General features: G+C 33.6%; 1 protein-coding gene across 4 annotated transcripts in view; it reads right to left on the reverse strand.

Moving 5' to 3' along the window:
* Positions 1 to 17,436, reverse strand: part of LOC114349504 (AF4/FMR2 family member lilli) — a 692,430-nt gene that overhangs the window by 554,388 nt on the left and 120,606 nt on the right. For 2 of the 4 annotated variants that reach the window (XM_050647824.1, XM_028299898.2), the window contains exon 2: positions 25 to 79. The exons of the other annotated variants lie outside the window; for them this stretch is intronic. In XM_050647824.1, coding sequence (XP_050503781.1) covers positions 25 to 56 — 32 coding nt within the window. In that variant the 5' untranslated portion in view covers positions 57 to 79. The remainder of the gene's footprint in view (positions 1 to 24; positions 80 to 17,436) is intronic. 4 annotated transcript variants of the gene reach the window in all.

A 17,436-nucleotide genomic window follows, 5' to 3' on the forward strand; every position in this document is an offset into this window, starting at 1 on the left:
TGAGTATTTTCAACTGGAACTTACTTTTGGGTCCATCTTGATGGGTGTTTTTTCATTAGTTGATAGTTGGCTGACTCACCTGAAGAAGAAAGCGTCTATTAGAATCTGTTACAAAATAATAAATAATGTGATAAGATGATCATATGAAAGGAATGTTTTGCTTTTGCCGCTATACGACAGATGAACTACCAAATGAACAATCTCAACATGACTCAATCTCAACAATTAAATGAACCCACACTAAATAAATTATGGCTCTCTAAATTTCTCTTTATTTCTCTTTCAGTGACTTTCGGTATTCTGAACCCACTGTTAAATTGTTCACATGCGCAAAATATATTTTTAATTAACAGTTATGTGTTGTTAAATAATTTTTATGGGGAGAATTCAGAGAATTAATTTTATGTCAAAGACCACGAGATCGTAAATTTTCATCGCCCTGTATATAACCAAAATTTGTAAATAATATGATTTAGCCGTAAGCAGTGTTTCGTGGAAAGAGAAAAACGTTAGTGATAAAGATTCTACGTACGGATTTATGCAATTCAAACAATGAACTAAATTACGGGCGGTTTTAGAAAGTTAATGTGCCGCTTTGGAATAGACAATACATTAGTGTAGGAAACAGAGGTTGAACCTTGCAAAATGGACACAAGTCTGGTTTTATTTTTTTTCTGGTAGATCAAGGGGTGCTTATTATAAGACTAACTTTTTCTGAAAAAATTTCGCCCCGGAACCCCCTTTTTCACCCCTTTAAAGGGGGTAATTTGTGGTTTTTGCGGAACGTAGCCCTTCCTGTACCTTTTACAAAAAACATTTTTTATAGAAATATGAAGAGGACTATATTTTCTATGATTTATTTCCCGACAGCATATGTCTATCATCCACCGTTTAGCGGGGGTGGCGCCCCAAAGTTGACAAGTTTTTAAAAAAGATGTTTTTAAAAAAAATATATTTTTCCCTAACTGTAACGGAAATTAGGAAGAAATCCTGCGACAATTATTCACAAATAAGTGACCGATTTTTTGGTATAGGTTTCACTTAAGGGTAATTGGCCTATTTTTAATGACAGGGTGTTACATTTTAAAAAACCCCTTTTTATACCATCTGAACCGTTTATGCTAGAGTAAAAAGACTTTCAGCAATTACCCACGTACTGGTGTTATTTACAAATTGGTATAATTTACTCCCATTTTTTCCTCGGAACCACCCCAAAAAAAAGAAGAATTAATAAGTAAAGTGATTTTCTTGAAATCCTTCCCTTTATTAATATGCTTCATATATCATTTTGTGCACGTTATTATTACCCATGCATGGACACCAAAAGCGATTTCCTAGTGCAACCCCTGTAGCCAAAAATAAATAAATAAAATGGGGGTTGAAACTTTTTTTTTGTTTTTTGCTTTTTGATCCATACGGGCATATGCTTCATCAATAGTGCTTTTCAAAAATATATATGGTTATTGCAACATTCCTGCGGAAACCACCCCTATCCTTGAAAATATACTGCAAAAACTACCCCTATCCCTTGGAGAGCATGTTTTTACGATTTCCTCATTACTTATGCATTCTTTTTAAACAAAACTTATACAAGATTAAAGACCACTATTTACTCTAAAAATTAGGTTCTATTCATTTTTTTCGTATAAGCAACCGTTACGGCACAGTGGCGCCGTAAACTTCGTGATATGCTTTGGCGGGCTCCAGTTCTTGTTTTTTATTTCGTCACTTGTTTGTTTTATTGATAAAGTACTTATGTAAAATAAAACAACACAGTGTAAGCTACAAATTATGACCTATACACATTTTACATTCTTTGCCCCCCAAAGCCACAGTGGTGGCCCAAAATCAATTTTTGCATATTTTCGCCACCTACACGCATTTTATTTCATTAATGCTACCTTAATAGCATAATATTCACCCTTAAGTGGTCGCTAAGCAGTGGCGAATCCAGGGAGGGGTGATTGGGGCGATCACCCCCCTCAAACCAAAAGTGATATTATATTTAAAGATTATAAAAATATTCATTTATTTTTATAGAAATACTTATATTATTATTTTTATAATGATGGCGTACTTTTTATGTTTTAGCGACAGTGGCGGATCCAGCATCGTTAAGGGGGGTGCCAATTGGCTAAATTTCTATAAAAATAAATGAATATTTTTATAATCTTTAAATATAATATCACTTTTGGTGTGAGAGGGGGGGGGTGATCGCCCCCATCACCACTCCCTGGATCAGCCACTGCTTAGCGACCACTTAAGGGTGAATATTGTGCTATTAAGATAGCATTAATGAAATAAAATGCGTGTAGGTGGCGAAAATATGCAAAAATTGATTTTGGGCCACCACTGTGGTTTTGGGGGGCAAAGAATGTAAAATGTGTATAGGTCATAATTTGTAGCTTACACTGTGTTGTTTTATTTTACATAAGTACTTTATCAATAAAACAAACAAGTAACGAGATAAAAACCAAAAACTGGAGCCCGCCAAAGCATATCACGAGGTTTACGGCGCCACTGTGCCGTATCGGTTGCTTATACGAAAAAAATGAATAGGACCTAATTTTTAGAGTTAATAGTGGTCTTTAACCTTGTACAAGTTTTGTTTAAAAATAATGCATAGGTAATGAGAAAATCGTAAAAACATGCTCGCCAAGGGATAGGGGTAGTTTCTGCAGTAAATTTTCAAGGCTAGGGGTGGTTTCCGCAGGAATGTTGCAATAACCATATATATTTTTGAAAAGCAGAATTGATTAAGCATATGCCCATATGGATCAAAAAGCAAAAAACAAAAACAAAATTTCAACCCCCATTTTATTTATTTTTTTTTGGCTACAGGGGTTGCACTAGGAAATCGCTTTTGGTGTCCATGCATGGGTAATAATAACTTACACAAAATGATATATGAAGCATATTAATAAAGGGCATTGTGTGTGAAGGATTCCAAGAGAATCACTTTATTTATTAATTCTTCTTTTTTTTGGGGTGGTTCCGGGGAAAAATGGGTGTGCATTATATAAATTTGTAAATAGCACCAGTACATGGGTAATCGCTGAAAGTCTTTTTACTCTAGCATAAACGGTTCAGATGGTATAAAAAGGGGTTTTTTAAAATTTAACACCCTGTAATTAAAATTAGGGCAACTACCCTTAAGTGAAACCTATACCAAAAAATCAGTCACTTATTTGTGAAAAATTGTAGCAGGACTTTTTCTTAATTTCCGTTACAGTTAGGGAAAAATATATTTTTTTTAAAAACATCTTTTTTAAAAACTTGTCAACTTTGGGGCGCCACCCCGGCTAAACGGTGGATGATAGACATATGCTGTCGGGAAATAAATCATAGAAAATATAGTCCTCTTCATATTTCTATAAAAAAAAATTTTTGTAAAAGGTACAGGAAGGGCTCCGTTCCGCAAAAACCACAAATTACCCCCTTTAAAGGGGTGAAAAACGGGGTTCCGGGGCGAAATTTTTTCAGAAAAAGTTAGTGTTATAATAAGCACCCCTTGATCTACCAGAAAAAAAATAAAACCGGACTTGTGTCCATTTTGCAAGGTTCAACCTCTGTTTCCTACACCTCATAGAATGTTTCTAAATGGTTTCCTAGAGAGAAAACGACGATAACAATTTGTTTAGTTTTAGAATATAGGGTTTTTCTAGGATGTAAGAAAACATTTAATTTTAATATCTTAATATTTAATATTTTAATATTTAATAAAAATTTGTATACAACACTATTTGTTCTTAGGAAATGACAGAAGCGATGTAATGTGTAGAGAAAATGCTTGTGATTGGCGAAGAGATGGATGGAGGGAGAACAGAGTGGTTGAGTCTCAGATTGATGAAGGAAAAACATTTACTGTGTAATTAAGATCGGAAGGGAGCAGTTGTACGGCCGTGTAAGCAGATTCCTGTTGAGACGAAATCGTGATCGAGTCGAGAAGTACAATCTCCTCGTGTCCGAATAGATTGCAGTTTCTGTCTGGAACGAGTAGCCGGTTTGTATCAATTTTGCACAAGATATCGATCTAAGAGAAAAAATCTTGGAATTATAAAGATTGATATTGTTTGTATCGAGTCGGAGACTAAATAGAGGAGAGATTTCGAGCGAGTGCTGTTTTTTGTTTGTGAAACAGTTTGGAAGAGAAAGACCGTTAGCAGCATCCGAGGAGCACGTGTGGGAGAACCGAGGACAACACAATCCATGAGAAGAAGTAAAGAAGATAAAAAAGGTTAGTCAGATTATTTGTGAAAAGGAGAGAGTTGTTGTATATTACATACCATATTTGTTCTTTGCCAATTTACAGTTTTTACAACATAATTTATTCATTCATAATTTCATAGAAGAGATAAATAATCTATGTATTTAAAGTAAATTAAATATTGTTTTTTTTTTGTATAAAAATAAGAACAGTCTACCGAATCATTTAAATGAAAATTTGTTAAAAGAAAAAGGAGATAGTAGAATTAAAGATTATTTTTATTAGATAAGAAATTTTGACAACAGAATAAAGTTTTAGCATACATTTTGAATCTTATATTTATGTTACAGTATATAAATACATAATATTTATAAAATTTATATGCTTTTTAGTATAATTATTTTCCCTATTTTGTCCTGGATAAAGTAAGCAAAGAGAAATACTAGAAGCCACAAACTAAAGGTGATACATTAAAATCAATTAGCCCTGAGAATATTTTTTATTGGAAAGTTTTATTAAAATTTGGTTTTGTTTCCATGAGTAGCAATTAAAATAATTAATTAATTAACTGAATTAATAAGATGCTGATCAATCTCGCAACAGAGAGAAAATGCAGAGCATAATAGTATATGGGTAAGCCTTTTTTATGAACTTGATTGTCGGTATAGCATTTATTATCTGTATAACATTTAACTTTAATTTCTTTTATTTATTCACTTTTAAAGGTTTGGGACACACTCGACATGTAGCTTTCCGAATATATTCCGGTCCGATATTGCTCCAAAATTCTGTCGTTGCGGGATCGTAAAGGAATGAGAAGGCATGTCATGTATTCTCTAATAATAATAAGACCCAGGGAGTATAAAAGAAGCAGAAGTAGTCCACCTACAAGATAAAGCGGGGATATAAAGAGGAAAACAAGCAACTGGATAAACAACGCTCAAGACTCGAATATATGGAAGAAGTTGGACGAGAACTTTGTTCAGCAGTGGGCAAGCAGTGCTAACTGATGATTTTATGTTGTATACTAACTTATTCTTTTTCTCATGATCATCTTTCAGTGCGTCACAGTTTTTCGATTTCTCTCTAACGCATTAAATTGTATGTGACAGAAAAAAAGGCACGTCTTTGAATACTTTGGTAATTATTCTAGTTCGGTGATTATTCTAGTTGTCGATAGATGGCGCCATAATCAAACAAGAATTATTTATTAAATAAAATAATAATATTATCAATATAATCTGTACAATTTATAAGACTATACAAATGAAAGAAAATACCATTTTATAAATGCAATAGACACAATTGATTTGGTTTTATTCCAAATTGAAAATAAAATTTGACAACTGTCAGATTTAACAAAAATGTCACGTTAGAATAAATGTCATAAATGTGTATTATCACGGACTTACCTTTTTTTCTATAATTTGTGACGCACTGAAAAATGTTCATGAAAAGGAGAATATCTAAAACTTATCTAATACTGAAAACTTATACAAAAAACAGGGTCTAGGACGTTTCATCGCCGCCGTTTCGATGCCGCCAGTTCGATGCCGATGCCGGCCGATTCATCGCCAGTTAATTAATCGCTATCTGATATATTTCCGAATTTTCGACAGTTACAATTATTAGTTATTTTTAGTATTAATTAGGAATTCTAGGAAATGCGAGATATGACGGCGATGAAATGGACTGGCGATGAACCGGTGGCATCGAAACGTCCCATTCCGTAAAAAACATGATGACTTCCATCTTTATAAGAAACTCAAGGAATTTACAGGCATGACATACTCACAAGGACCAAATAATCTAATCAACGCAGAAGGTAAACTGATTTTAAACCCTTAAGAACAAATAAACATGTGGGAAGACTATACAGTGCGTCCATAAAGTAACGCATAAATTCATTATTTCGTAAACCGGCGATATTAAGGAAAAATCCCGAAACCGGTCGATTTTTATTTTTAAATTCCGATTTTTTGGCATATATATCATACTAGTGACGTCATCCATCTGGGCATGATGACGTAATCGATGATTTTTTTAAATGAGAATAGGGGTCATGTGATAGCTCATTTGAAAGGGTATTCAATTCTCTATTCACTAATATAAACATTAACATATTTATTTATACAAGGTGCTCAAAAAAACATTTTTTTCATTAAAATAATTGAGACAAAAAGAAGAATGTATGTAATTTATTTCATTCAAAATACGTTTTACTGTTGTCAGAAAACATGAAAAAAATGTTTATTTGACAAATAAATATTGTTTTTTGCTTAAATTCAATGTTAAAGCTGCCACCCACCTGTCTCTTGGCAGTTTGAACATTTCGTTTAAACGAAAATCAATGTTTATTTATCAAATAAAATTTTTTTCTCTTTACTGACAGTAGTAAAATGCATTTTGATTTAAAATAAATTACATATATTCTTCTTTTTGTCTCACTTATTTTAATTAAAAAAATGTTTTTTGAACACCCTGTATAAATAATTATGTTAATGTTTATATTATTGGATAGAGAATTAAATACCCTTTCAAATGAGCTATCACGTGACCCCTGTTTCCATTAAAAAAAAATCATCGATTACGTCATCACGCCCAGATGGATGACGTCACGAGGATGATATATGTGCCAAAAAATCGTAATTTAAAGGTAAAAATCGACCTGTTTCGGGATTTTTCCTTAAAGTTGCCGGTTTACGAAATAACGAATTTATGCGTTACTTTATGGACGCACTGTATAAAGGAACTCTTCTATGACATCAGAGAACCTCCTACATTAAATAAAGAAAACGACGAAGGTCCTCCAATACTAAAGTCCGAATTGGAATATGCTCTGCGTCAACTAAAAAACAACAAATCTGTAGGAAAAGATGAAATACCAGCTGAGCTATTGAAGTTAATCAACGAGGAAAACTTCGACCTTCTTCTTGGACTATTTAATAATAATTTAATAATGTTTACAATTTACAATACAGGGGCGATCCCTAAAACATGGCTTGAATCCGTCTTCATACCACTGCCAAAAAAGAAGAACGCCAAATTATGCCACGACTTCCGCCTTATAAGTCTATTAAATAAAATTCTGAAGCTTTTCTTGCGAATCATACAGAACAGAATATATAAAAGATGTGACGAGGTCACCGGTCAAGAACAATTTGAATTCAGAAAAGGTATGGGGACACGAGAAGCAATATTCTGTCTTCAAACTCTGGCACAAAGATGCAAAGATCAGCAAGCAGACATTTTTGTCTGTTTTATAGATTTTGAGAAAGCGTTCGATAGGGTGAAGCACAAGACTTTAATAGAAAGATTGAACGACATCGGAGTCGACAAAAGACATTCTAAAATTACAGAGGTTATTTATTGGAATCAGACAGCAATCATAAAGACCAATGGTAACACGTCGAGGCCAATTGAAATACAACGAGGTGTTAGACAGGGTTGTGTGTTATCACCCATAGTGTTTAACGTCTACTCTGAGGTAATATTTGCGAACGCTTTATCGCACTCTTTAGAAGGAAGCAGGATAAACGGTCAAAGAGTAAATAACATCCTCTATGCAGATGACACGGTATTAATGACTGATTGGGACCATAGTCTGCAGATACTGTTGGATAGGGTTACTGAGAGTTGTGAAAAAATGGGGATGAAGATCAATACTGCTAAAACCAAAGTTATGAAAATATCAAGGAACAAAAATTTACCTCTTCCAATATATGTGAAACACCAACAGCTTGAATACGTAAGTCAATACAAATATCTTGGTTGCTGGTTCCATAATCAACTTGATTATAAACAAGAAGTAAGGGCGAGATTATCAAAATGAAAAGCTTATTTTGTAACAGTAGCATTAGCATCAGCCTTAGATGTCGTTTTCTGCATGTGGTTAATACTTTTGTATGGAACGGAGGCCTGGGCACTCAACACAATACTGATGAACAAGTTAGAAGCCTTTGAACTCTGGCTTTACAGAAGAATCTTGAAAATACCTTGGACAACCCACACCACCAACGAAGATGTTCTGAGGAGAATGGGTACAGCTAGGGAACTGCTGAAAATCATTAAAGTCAGAAAAGTTAGCTACCTGGGACACATAATGAGAAACGAAAAGTACCGCCTCGCGCAACTGATCATCCAGGGTAAGATTGAAGGAAAACGGGGTCTCGGTAGGCGCCAGATTTCATGGCTTAGAAATATCAGAGACTGGACCGGCCTTGATTCAACATCTTTGTTTAGAGCCGCATTGGACAGAGACAGATTTGCCAGTGTAGTCGCTAACCTCCACTAATGGAGAAAGCACCACAAGAAGAAGACTGACTTATCGGCTTCAACAATAGAGGCTGTAATAAATACTTTCGAACTTTTTCTTCTTATGCTTATTCGGCAATTCTAATATATCCCCTATTGGTGCTCTAAAAAAATATCCACTTATGGCAGGAACATCTTAAAAAAAATAACTTTGAAATTTGTGCACCCTATAAAAATTTCATGGGGGTTTTGGTCCCTTAAACCCCCCAAAATGTTTGCGTACGATTCAATTAAATTATTATTGTGGTACCATTAGTTAAACATAATGTTTTTAAAACTTTTTGCCTCCTTAAAAGGGGCTGTATGTAACTTTTATTATGTTACTAAAGTAAGTTGGGTTTAATAATATGTGATTTAATTTATGACCTGCCTTTTTGGTACACCCTGTGTAATGGAAAATATTTTGAGTCCTTACGGCTACTTTAAATTGCAACCCAAAACCGGCTTTTAACTTTCATCCAGTTCAAGATAAATCACATTGAATCCTTAAAAAGAGCAACCAAGGGATACAGACCTCTTTAAGAACGTTATTACCGCATCTTGTTCGATTTTCGTCCAAATTCCGAAACTCCAGTCATTTACATAAACCTGAGCCTGAGACTAAATGCGACTGAACTTTCAACTCGTCTCATTTTTCAGCATTCGTTATACTTCACTGACTGCGACTGCATGCAGGTCCTGACAAACTTTCCAGGAGAGTTAAAAGGGGATTTTTGATGTGAAGGAAGTTAGCACATAAACAATAATGTGTACTTTATCAAAAGCTAAGTATGCAATGGAAACAGTTTCGAATATTTTGCTCACATTTCCGAGTATACTAATGTAGCGGTATTTTTACTGTAATAACTTATAAGTACAATGAAACCAAGGGTTCGTATTTATATACGACTTTATTTATATAACTGTACAGACGAATTTATTTTACAGACTAACTCTATTTACAAAATTCGTTCCTTATATAATGAATACAAAATACCAGACATTTTCTTGAACGTCCCAGAAAAAACCGAATCGCCCATCACTAGTAATCCGTGGCCTTGACTGTCGAATATTCACGAGAAATCGTTTCCTCGCTCGTTCGGTGAGTCATTGTTCCAGATGTCTCCTACGTGACGGGCTGTCGAGACGGAACCTGTTATTTGCAGTCGGTAATTCGTCACAATAATAAATTATTGTTTAAGTCTCTCCCTCATTCACTCGGTCAATCTTCTCTGACATTCTCATGTCGGTTTAAAACGTGTTTCTGAGTCTTCCGATATCCAGTCCTCTCGGTTAGACCATAAGTAGGTATGTACCTCTTTCTCAGTTCCCGATTGCTACCTTATCTCCAACTAAAGCGAAGTCTTCCTCTTTTCCTTTTACAGTGAGGGCTCCAGATTAAGATTTGTTCTTCAGACATTCTTTGCACATAGCTACACTACCTGAGTTTACAAGGAGAAGGGATCTAGACAATTTCTGGATGCCAGTTCTGTATAGAGAAACTGTCCAATAGACAAATGAGGTCAAATATCTAGAATAAATACTAGATAAGCGGCTTAAATAGAAAGCCCATTTGGAAAGAATAACCAACAAAACAAACCTTTCCCTTTGGACATGTCTGAAACTTTGACATGGGGTATAAAACCAAAAAAATTTACTGGATATATATGACTATAGGCAGCGCTATGGTCACGTATGGTGGTCTAAATGCCAACAAAAGGTCGCCAAACAGAAGTTGAATAAGCTTCAACAAAATACATGCTTAATTATAACAGAAGCGATGTCAACTACTTCAACCGCCTCCATGGAGGCCAAACCATGAAGATATCAGCATACAGAAGACGAATAAGACGTTAGGAAGGACAAAAGGATACCGGGATCAAATCTGGAGAGATAATTAACAATCACCCAGAGTTAGAAATGGCACCAAATGCCATTCATCCTAAATACAAATTCGAAACGCCGTTTACCGTACTCTTTCCAGGAAGGGAAGAATTGGAGTCGAATAAAACAAGATCTCATAATGGCAGATAGATAGATGCATAGAGACGGATCTAAAACCGATGAAGGAGTTGCAGCTGGAGTATATGGAGGAAAACCAAGGCTGTCTTGGTGAAAGCATAGTTCAAAGTAGAAAGCCACTCTACCATCTTCCAATGGTAAATTGTAGACATGTAAGACATAAGAAATTCTCCTTTCTGCTAAACCATCCGTATTTTTTAACATTAGTTCGGAAAATGCCCAAAACTAGTGGAAGTGAGAAAGAAATCTCTATACAACTATATTGTAATGCATAATCTTCACTTTATCCACTGCTGCGCGAAATAATGGATCAAGTACAGGAAGCGATGTTTTTTCTCGTTCGACTTTAAATTAGCGTATGCATAAGGATATCACATCTAGCATTCAATTGCTTAAACTAGAATATCTTATATTTTTCCTGAAAAATATTCAGTTTTTTACTTTAGACATATCCTTAGACGGTCCTGATATTTCCAGCACTATATCCATCAAGATCCTGCGAGAAAGCTGAACTTCGGAAATGTACACGACTTTATTTATACACTTCAGCAGGTTCAGCAAAGATTTGTGTAAGTTTTGTCGGTTTATTAGAAACGTTTTCAATCATCAATAAGTATATGGGAACTGGTTTATAATATCCAGGATTTAATAAAAATTTTTACTCTGTGTTCCTTTATCTGAAAGTTTTATTATTTTATATATGTTAATAAGTTCTTTACTTCCTCCTTGTTATGTCTCTTTGTCAATACATTTCTCAAGTGATTGTTGGATTGGAAACTTGTCTTGGAAAACTATAAAATAATTATAAAATGATCCCCTCTTGGTTCCCTTATTCTTATATTTTATCTTCTCACCTCCCAAATTTATTCCTAGCCAATCCGCTTTTTCAATTTTCTTCCCGTCAGAATTTTTCTATCCTACCTGAATTGAAAAAAACTTTCTTGGAAGACAAGGTTGTTTTGGAAGACGTTCTTCAGACATTCTTTGTACATGACCACACTATTTCAGTTGTTGGATCTAGAGATTTAAAATTTCCGGAAAAATTGGGTGCAGGAAAAAAGCAGGAAAAATGGAAAAATACCGAAAAATTGACATTTGGTACAATATACTAAACAAATTCTGCATCCCGTATCAAAATCGATAAATTTAGTAGAATTCGATAGATCTATATTATCAGAAGTGCCTTTTTGTCTTTAAGTAGGTATCTATTCCCCAACAAGTTAACCAGACTAGTTTTCTTATCTAAAGCTTGCTAAAATATGTATGTTGAAAAACGCTACGAATTTTGTTCTAAGCTGATTCACTTTGCAGCCTCTTGATGCTCGCTTTAAAGAAGAATAATTGAATGAAGACCAACTAATGGAAGCCATACATTTCATTTCTGAAATGGCTTGTTCACTAAGGCCCGGTCTTTTCATCTCCGAATAACTAGTTATCGGGAAGTTTATTTGACAGATTTACATGTAATCTGCCGGATAAACTTCCTGATAACTATTTATTTGCAGGTGAAAAGACTGGGCCTAAACCTAGATGTAGGGAAGGTGGTGGCAAATCTAGCCCAATTTAGAACAAAAACTGGATTTCTTAGTCGAAATTCTTTATGGGATAGTGCAAATATGTAGTACTAATCCCGTTATATGGTAGCAAGGTTTATTTACAGCGCAGCCACTTATGCCAATTGCCTCCCGAATTTTAAATGGAGCTCCATATTACGCCTCTTCAGAAAAAAAACTGGTCTTTACACGGCCTCGCCTCATATATACAAGCAAAAAAAATATGTTATCACAGGATAAAATTTATAAGTTGTTGGTATTCATTTAAATTTGGTTATAAACGAAAAACAGATATTTATTTACGATACTAGACCAGATCCGCTTTTAAAAGAGACTGACAAAAATGATGTTGTTTGTGTTATCCTTTCAGGATGGTGAAGCGGAGAACGAATCTGAATCAGATGCTTGGTCTGAAGATTCAGATTCAGACTCAGATAAAAATATACCACTGGGCAATTTGGTTAAATAATGTGCTTTCTACCTTTGAAGTTTCGGTTTTGACACTTACAATTAAAGTCTCTTAGTTTAACTACACTTAAGTCTCAATTAAAAAATATTTTCAAATTTTCCCATTTTTTCCAATTTTTCCAATAGTCTGGAGAAAAACGGAAAAAACCTGTTTTTTCCCAATTTTTCCTGTTATTTTTCCGATATGTTAATTCTCTAGTTGGATTGTTGGATCCCACTATCGTATACTGTCGTGCTTTGTACTTTCACAATTTCTCTTATTATGTCTTTCCTTACTCTTTCCAGTCTTGATTTTCTTGCTGAACATCTCTAGAAATTTATTTCCGTTGCCTCACGTTTCCTCTTTGTATCGTTCCTTTATTTACTTTATTATCTTGACCTAAAGAAAGGACAAGAACTCTATTACAGTTTTTAATTTTTTGTGTTCATTATATTGACCCAAATAATCACAAGGCGTAGAATGTTTCAATATCTCTATCGAATTTTTAATTTTCTACCTTCAGTTATAAATTTCTAATGCAAAACTAAAGAATTCTACATAGTCCAGGAACCGTAGCTTTTCACCTCGCAATTTTTACAGAATGGATCGATTTGCTTGAAAATTTGAGAATAAGTAGTGGATAGTCCAAGGATCAAAATCTATATAATGCCGAAAGGCGCTTTTACCATGGGGGTGGTTGCCACCCCATCTCGGGGTGAAAATTTTTTATTATAATTTTAACTGCAAAAGTTGATAAAAACATTCATTTTAAGCAAAAAATTCTATATACATTTTTTTGATAAAATTAATAGTGTTCGATTTATTCGCTATCGAAAGTGTTAGTTTTATATCGAAAAAATCAATGTTTTTCGGTATTATACTCATTTACTATTCACTCAATTTTTGACGTAGAAAAAAGTTTTGAAATCCAATTTCTTGGGAATTAAATAAGCTACAATTTTATATTTAAATATTTTTTCGTATCTCTGATGCTACTCTTTCTATTCTGAAGCAAAAGGTATTTTTTACCAAACTACAAAAATTCGTTATTCGCTTTTAACTACATTTTTTTAAAAACTAATCATTCTAAGCCAGTCAAACTTTTTAAATCTATGAATAATACATAAATAAAGAAGAATGAATAAGGCCGATGACTAAGAACACCGCTAACTTACATTATTATGCTTCCAATTGGATACCTCCTTTTTTTTTCAAAAAAATATATTGATTTTTTAACCGTAACTTTTTTATTTTTTATCCTAGAAAGTTTGTCAAAAAAGAATTTTGTAGGTTTTTACAGGACCTACAGGGCTGTTAATATTATATCATTTTAAAATCCTCATTCGCAAAAAGAGGTGACTTTGAAAGGGTTGGTAAAGATGGTTTTTGCATGTTATTACAAGTTTTAATTTTCAATAGCTCACTCAATTTTTGCCGTAGAAAAAATTTTTGCAAACCAGGTTCTTGGGAATTAAATAAGCTACAATTTTATATTTAAATATTTTTTCGTATCTCTGATGCTAATCTTTCTATTCTGAAGAAATGGGCATTTTTTACCAAACTACAAAAATCCGTTATTCGCTTTTAACTCATTTTTTTTAAACTAATCATTCTAAGCCGGTCAAACCTCTGGAACCTATTAACAATACATAAATTAAGAAGACCAAATAAGGTTAATGACCAATTTTAATTAGGGTGGAGAGTAGGGGAAAGTTTACGATCAGTTTTTCGCTGAAAAAAAAATAGGGACTGCCATTCTTTTTACTATAAGTCACTTAATTTTTGAGCTAGGGACTATTTTTTTGATTTCTGGAGATAGATATTTTTAAATACTTTAAATTAGCTTGAACAAGTTATCCTCGAAAAATGCATAGTTTTCCCGTCTTTTGACTTTGAAACTACAATATTTAGCATTTTACGAAGAAGAGCTAACATATAATAAAGTATAGCTCGATTACTATTGGTTTTAAAGCAAATTATAAAAACGATTTTGTTTATTTTTTCAAAAGGTACATTTTTGTTAAGCAAACTTGTTTTGATAGAACGAAAACTTTTTGAGTTATTAGCAGAAAACTGATTAAAAACAATGATTTTTTCGATTTAAACCAACACTTTCGATAGCGAATAAATCGAAAACTATTACTTTTATCAAAAAAATGTATAGAACGTTTTTTGCTTAGAATTAATGTGTTTACCAACTTTTGCTGTCAAAATAAAATAAAAAATTTCCACCCCCGAGATGGGGTGGCAACCACCCCTATGGTAAAAGCGCCTTTCGGCCTCATATAGATTTTGATCCTTGGACTATCCACTACTTATTCTCAAATTTTCAAGTAAATCGATCCATTCTGTAAAAATTGCGAGGTTTTGTCATTTTAAACTTCATTACTTGGACTAACAGCAGAAAGTACAAAAGCAATATCACAACTTTACTGCTTTATATTATCTGATAGAGATTTTATAATCGTCGGCATTATCCCTTTGGGGAAGAAGATTGAATAAAATAAACGACGATCGCTTCTAATGTTGGTATATTCGATTAGTGCAGATAATATCGATAGTAATTTATAGAGCCAGCTACTTTAATCTTGTTTGATTTTATTTTAAATGAAAACCAGTAGTAATAAATTACACTCAGAGAAAACAAGACGAAAATAATATATTATATTACCAGTACATTCGATTTTTATGGTTTATGTTTATCTAAAATCGATAGTTGAGGTAATTTATTAGAATTATTGCCGTAGGATATTTGTTTTTTTGGTCTTTGGCTCTCCATTTGAGGTTTTAATCAGAACTTTTTAACAATATTTAATCCAGTGTAACACAATATTGGATCAAAGGTGCTACTATGTATAGTACAATCTACCTGAAGGATTTGCATAAAATAATAATTGATATTTGTGTTTCTGCAACATTCTCGCTCCAGATTTTTTTATGGTCAATACTTAACTAATTTTTGTAAATTTAGCAAGCCATTTTATTTGAAAAGAGGGGTTAATATTTGCGCATACCCTCGGAAAAGATTACGGTGTTATTTGGATAATAGTAAAGAAACTAAATTTGCATAAAATTTACTGTATATTCCGAAATAGCAGTAGTATAAATGTTTATTAGTACTTAGCAATAAACATTTCGCCTACAAAGGCGCCTTTCATTGTTGTGTGCAAACTCGTCTGAGAAAAGGTTGTGGTGATTAACCGCACATGTATACAGTACCGACAAAAACGATCTTTACAAAGTGAATAAGACGCATAAGTAAGAAGAATTTATTATCCATTATTTTAATTTTACAAGTTAACTCATTCAGTCCCCACGCTGACAGTTTGTCGGTATGAGGGATTTATCGAGGGGGCCGACGATGCACGGGTGTCGGCGGTAGTATTGCGTTACTAAATTTAAATTTAAGTAAATGGTTCGAGGTACCAGCCATGTAGTGTTTGATCAAGATGAACTCGAACGTGTTAGTATTTTGTCATACATATCAATTTAATATTTTAGTTGGGAATAACTCACAAAATTGGATTATTGCCAAATTCTTCATTTGGCATCATAATCCTGGATGGGTCAGATCATTCCGATCTCTCTTGTGCTCTTCTTCTCCATTGTCTTATGTTCATGGTTTTCAGGTCGTCTTCCACGTCATCCAACCATCCCGTTCTGCAGTGGCGGCTCGCGACTTCAGTATGCGGGTAGGCTACACATATACTTCGGGTAGGCGACAAAAAATATCCTACAATTTGTAATACATTTTGAGCCGTCTTGCAATACTAAATGTAATCTATGAGCGCAACAATGTGTAAAAATTGCTTTTGGAGCATCTACTTTAATTTTTGATTGTAATCCGTTTAAAGAGCCAGCCATTACACTTGCACCATCGTAAAATTGAGCAATTTATTTATTTTTGTAATCATATGGCTCAAGCACGTTTGAAATTAAACTATATAGAGCGTCTGCAGATCTATTCTCGCTAACATCAAAAAACCCTAAAAATCTTTCTGTTACCTGACCAACTTTTTTAACAAAACGGATTGTTAAAGTACACTGTGATTTTTCGGTTATATCAGTAGTATCGTCCGCTAGTATAGAAAAAAATTGACTTTCATTAATTTCTGTTGAAATTTCATTTTTTACGTAATCGGCAAGGCAATTTATTAAATCATTTTGTATTGTTTTTGACAAATCCGTGAACACCCCTTCTATTTTTTAACATGATCCTGGATTTCCTGATCGCGCTTAACTACTAAATTAAAAATTTCTTTAAAATTACCCATGTTTGAAGAATTATGGCTCTCATTACGACCGCGAAATGCAGGTTCTTGTTTTACTAACAGAATTGTAACATCAATTTCTTCAACTTCGTCAATCTTTTTCAACTTCTTCATTATATATCTTATTAGATAGAGAAATTTGTCCAGCTAAAGCACTGTCAATAGTTTGTTTATTTTTTTCTAACCGTTTTAAACCTAAACAATTGTTTAAATGTTCTTTCGAAGATTCATGTTTTTTTACACCAGCTGATAAATTTTTCAAATCTGAATATCCCTGACGCACCCAAACATTTTGCTTCAAATTTGAGAGCAACAGACAAGGCCAACAGAAAAGTGAATTTTTAAAATAACTTCCGCTTAGCCATTTATGATTTTCATACCATATTGTTTTAAACGATCTCGAAAATGGTCGATTGTCTTTTGTCTTATCTGTGGATAAAATTGTTAAATTTGGTAAAGGCCGGCCCATTGAAATAATTTCTGACCTTTCTTGATTTTGGCGCCTTGAATAAGGCGTCTCGATCAAACTGCATATTACATCGTTTAAAATATTCATATTCGATGACTAAAGTTTTTCCACCAATAAAACTAACACACCTACGTTTCAACAACGTCAAATATTACTTATTTTATTTTTGTATC

The sequence above is a fragment of the Diabrotica virgifera genome, chromosome 3 (genome assembly GCF_917563875.1).
Source record: "Diabrotica virgifera virgifera chromosome 3, PGI_DIABVI_V3a".
Classification (NCBI taxonomy): domain Eukaryota; kingdom Metazoa; phylum Arthropoda; class Insecta; order Coleoptera; family Chrysomelidae; genus Diabrotica; species Diabrotica virgifera.